Raw genomic sequence first — 4,713 nt, forward strand, 5'->3', positions numbered from 1 at the left:
CCCAGGGGCCCCCGGGGCTGAGTGGGTGGGGCCCTAGGTGTGGGGCCCCGATGCTGCTGCTGCTGTTGCTGCTGCTGCCATTTAGTTTCTTTTTGGTTTTGTTTTGTTTTGAATTTAATTAAAAGACTTTTGGATTTAAAGCAATTAAACTCTTTTGGGGAGGTCTGCTGCTGCGTTTGAGCGGGCTGCTGCTCCCCCACAGCTGCTTCTGCTGCTGCTGCTGCTGCTGCTGCTGCAGTTCGAAGCAGCAAAAGGCTCTTCTGCCCCTTTTTCTTTTTGCTGCTTCTCTGGGGGCCCCTAGTACCTCTTTTTGTCCCACTTTTGTTCTTTTCTTTTTTTTAATTTCATTTTAATTTCATTTTAATTTCTTTTTCATTTCTTTTTTATATCTTTTTATTTCTTTTTTTTCATTTTAAGTCAAAATGGGGACAAAAACGAAAAAGCTCAAAAAGGGAGCAGCAGCTCAATACATCACGAGGAGCCAAGCCCTCAAGAAGCTGCAGGTTCGTGCTGCTGCTGCTGCTGCTGCTGCTGCACTAGCTGCTGCTGCTGCTGCTCATGCTATTAAAGCCATAGTCACTTGCTGCTGCTGATGTAGCTGCTCTTGCTGCCGTGGGCTACCTCTTTGCTGCTTCTGCTGCTGCTGCTGCTGCACAGTTGCTGCTGCTCAACTGCCTGCTTTAGCTTTTGCTGCTGCTGATCTGTCTCCTTTAGCTTCTGCTGCAGTTCTCATCTGCTGCTGCTGCATACCGTGCTGCTGCCAGTGTCTTTCTGCTGCTGCTGTTGCTCCTTACCGCTCACTCCTGCTGCTGCTGCTGCTGCTGCTGCTAGCAATTATCTCCTTCCCCATTAAATAGGAAAATATCTGCAGATATAAGGAATTATTGTTTATATTTTCATTCTTTTGGTTTTACTGTTTTTATCTTCATGACATTATTGTTTGTTAATTCACTTGCATTCATTTAACTGTTTATATAGCTTGCCAGCTAGCTGGCTAGCTAGCTAGCTAGCTAGCCAGCTAGCCAGCCAGCTAGCTAGCTAGCCATCCACTTAAATGGCCAGTTAACTAGCTAGCTTGCTAGCCACCCCCCCACCTAGCTAGCCACCCACCCGCCCAGCTAGCCAGACAGCTAGCCAGCTAGCTAGCCACCCAGCTAGCTAGCCAGCTAGCCAGCCAGCTAGCTAGCTAGCCAGCTAGCTAGCCAGCCAGCTACCCACCCACCTACCCAGCTAGCTAGCCAGCTAGCTAGCCAGCTAGCCAGCCAGCCAGCTAGGTAGCCAGCTAGGCAGCTAGCTAGCTAGCTAGCCAGCTAGCCAGCCAGCTAGCTAGCTAGCCAGCTAGCCGTTTGCGTTGGCGTGCATGCAGTTGTCTTTGTCGAACTTTCGACGGGCCTGCATTTTGAAAGGAATTTATCCTCGAGAGCCTTCGGGGAAGTTTTCGAAGAAAGAAATATATTACCACAAGAAAGATTTGCTGCAGCTTTCTGGGGATTTGCTGCTGCTGCAGTGGCTGCGGGGCGCAGCAGCAGCAGCAAAGAAAGTCCGAAAAAGTCTCCGAAAAGGATTAAAAAAAAAAGCCAAGTTTGCAAAAAGACAAAAACTCCAAATGCCGCTGCATGCGCTGCTGCAGCAGCAGTTCCGCACCTTCCAGGGGGCCCTGGGGGCCCTCCAGGAGGCCCTTTCTCTCCTTTTTCTCCTCCCAAGTGCGTTTTTTTCCTCTTTTCTTTTCCCCAAACTCCGGAGCTCTTTTAAATCCTTTGGGTTCCTTTTTTCCCACAAAAAACCGCCGGAAAACCGCCGAAATACACCCCAAAACCACCTTTTAGGGTTTAGGGTTTGGGGTTTGGGGTTTCCCGCGCGGGCGCTTTTGCGGCTTTTTCGGGGTTTTTTTTCCAATTGCTCTTTGATGTTTTCAAATGCATTTAAGAGGCTTTTTAATTGCAATTAAGTGGCTCTTTAATTGCAATTGAATGGCTTTTCAATTGCACGTAAATAACCTTTTAGTTGTATTACTTGATTAACTAATTAACTAATAAATAAATAAATTAATTAATTAGTTAATTAAGTAAATTAATTAAATTAAATCAATTAATTGAATTAATTAAGTTGATTAATTAATTCATTAATTGTGTTTAACTATTTAATTTACCAATTGTTTTGAGGTCATTAATAAATTGTTTTTAAATAAATAAAAAATTGTCTATGAATAATTGTTTTATTTATCTTTTGAAAGCAGTTATTTAATTGTCTCCAAATAATTAATTGTTTCCAACTTATAATAATTTGACATAAAATAATGTAATGGAAATTATTAATTTAATTTATTTCAGTTTATTTTATAGCTCTCCTGGCACGTTCTTCATTGTCTTATTTTTTTCTTTTTCTTCCTTTTTCTTTTTGTGCTGCTGCTGCTGCTGCTGCTGCTGCTGGTTCTGTCCTTGGCGAAAACTTTGCGAGTTTTCCGAATTAGAGTATCTTTTTTGTTTTAGAAAACAATTAAATAAAAACAAACGAAATAGAAATAAAAAACAAACAAATAACCAAACAAATAAATAAAAGAAACAATAAAACGAATACACAAAAATCAAAATAAACTGTTCTGCGTTTGCTGCTGCAGGCCTCCCGTGCGCAGCAGCGAGGGGCCTCCCCGCGGGGCAGCAGCAGCAGTGTCAGCAGCTGTGTGACTTTTTTCTTTTATTTATTTCTTTTTTTAAATGTTTGCGAAAATCTTTCATTTCCATTAAAGGGTTTTACTTCCAAATTCAACTCCTCGGAGTCGACATCGCCTGGATCGTACCCCACAGCTTCGCCCAGGTCTGCTGCTGCTGCTGCTGCTGCTGCTGCTGGTAGTCGTGCTGCTGTGCTGCTGCTGCTGGTAGTGGTGCTGCTGTGCTGCTGCTGCTGCTGGTAGTAGTGCTGCTGTGCTGCTGCTGCTGGTAGTGGTGCTGCTGTGCTGCTGGTAGTGGTGCTGCTGTGCTGCTGCTGCTGCTGGTAGTGGTGCTGCTGTGCTGCTGCTGCTGGTAGTGGTGCTGCTGTGCTGCTGCTGCTGCTGCTGCTGCGCGCCGGAGTTGAAGTCTTTCGGCCCAGCTTGGCTTATGTTAATTAATTGAATTTTTTTGAATTAAAAAACTCTTTTTAATTAAATTAAATTCTTTTATTTCTTTTTAATTCAGAACTTGCCAGCAGAAGTGGACTTCCGAGTTCTGGAAACTTATTCTTTGCTTTACTGCGGGCTGCTGCAAAGTATTCTTTTCAAACTTTACAAACTTAAAAAGCTGCGCTACCCCCCCCGCCTAGCAGCAGCAGCAAAAGCTGCTGTTGCTGCTGCTGCTGCTGGCTCGCCCTACGTTGCTTCCCACAGGCTGCAGCAGCCCGCCAGCAGATTCCACTTGCTCCGGATAGAAAAGGCCCCGCAGCCAGCAGCAGCAGCAACAGCAGCAGCAAAGGGAGAAGCAGCAGAAAAGCGAGAGGCAGCAGCAGCAGCAGCAGGGAAGGGGGCTGCAGCAGCAGCGGGAAAAGAAGCAGCAGCACGGAAGCAGCACAAGACGGAAGAGGATGAAGAGGACCACGAAGCAACAAGCGTTGGCAGCAGCAACAGCAGCAGCAGCAGCAGCAGCGGCTCCGAAGCAGAGGAGACAGAAGAGGAAATTGAAGAAGAGACAAAAAAACAGAAGAATGCAAAAGAAAATAAAAAAGTGAGCAGCAAAAAGAAAGAACGAGCAGCAGTAGCTGCAGCAGCAGCAGCAGAAGAAGAAGATGATGATGATGATGAAGCAGCAGCAGAAGATGACTCAGCAGCAGAAGATGACTCAGCAGCAGAAGATGAATCAGCAGCAGAAGATGAATCAGCAGCAGAAGATGAATCAGCAGCAGAAGATGAATCAGCAGCAGACAGCAGCAGCAGCGAAGATGAAGACACAGAAGAGGAGGCAGAGGAAGAAGCAGCAGAAGATAAAGCAGAGGCATGCTGCTGCTGCAGTTGCTGCTGCTGCTCCTGCACGTGCTGCTGCTGCTGCTGCTGCACGTGCTGCTGCTCCTGCACGTGCTGCTGCTGCTCCTTTTGCTGCACTTGTTGCTGCTGCTGCTCTTGCTGCTGCTGCGCGTGCTACCGCTGCTTCTGTTGCTGCACCCGCTGCTGCTGCGTCGTCGGCTGCATCTCGTGCTGCTGCTGCTGCGTTTGAGGCCCCACACGTGTGCCTGCGTCATTTTCTGCTGCTGCTGCTGCTGCTGCTGCTTAGGAAGCAGCAAAGGAGACAGAGAGTGAAGTGGAAATATGCGAACCCCATCCCGTTCAGAATCTGTTCAAGGGCCTAGTTTTCTTTCTCTGCAGGTTTGCTGCTGCTGCTGATCGTGCTGTTGCTGCTGCTGCTGCTGCTGCTGCTTTCGCAGTCGCTGCTGCTGCTTTTGCGGCCTTTGCAGCCGTCCCGTCTGGCGCTGCATGCGTGCCTGCGCTGCTGCTGCTGCCTGTGGCTCTGCCGCGCACCCAGCCGCTGCTGCTGCTGCTGCTGCTGCTGCTGCTGCTGCAGGGAGACGCCGCTGCTGCCGCTGTGCTTCGCAATCCGAAGCTGCGGCGGCGCTGTGGGGTGGCAGTCTGAAGGGTCTCCTTTTGAATTAGGAGACAACAGAATTACTCACCAAGTCGTCGACAGGCCCCCGGAGTGTCCGCTAGGGTTTAGGGTTTAGGGTTTAGGGTTTGGGGTTTGGGGCTTGGTT

At 47.8% G+C, this 4,713-nt stretch overlaps 1 protein-coding gene across 1 annotated transcript; it reads left to right on the top strand.

The window, feature by feature from the left end:
• Nucleotides 1-422: 422 nt before the first annotated feature.
• ETH_00006525 (pescadillo family protein, putative) lies at nt 423-4,264 on the top strand (the record flags this gene model as incomplete). Its single annotated transcript, XM_013380608.1, has 5 exons — nt 423-503; nt 1,367-1,703; nt 2,747-2,814; nt 3,174-3,978; nt 4,239-4,264. 5 exons carry the CDS (start codon nt 423-425, stop codon nt 4,262-4,264), a joined length of 1,317 nt encoding a protein of 438 aa, XP_013236062.1.
• Between the last annotated feature and the right edge of the window lie 449 nt (nt 4,265-4,713).

Source organism: Eimeria tenella, genomic scaffold, assembly GCF_000499545.2.
Source record: "Eimeria tenella Houghton genomic scaffold, Eth_scaff754, whole genome shotgun sequence".
In the NCBI taxonomy this organism is placed as follows: Eukaryota; Apicomplexa; class Conoidasida; order Eucoccidiorida; family Eimeriidae; genus Eimeria; species Eimeria tenella.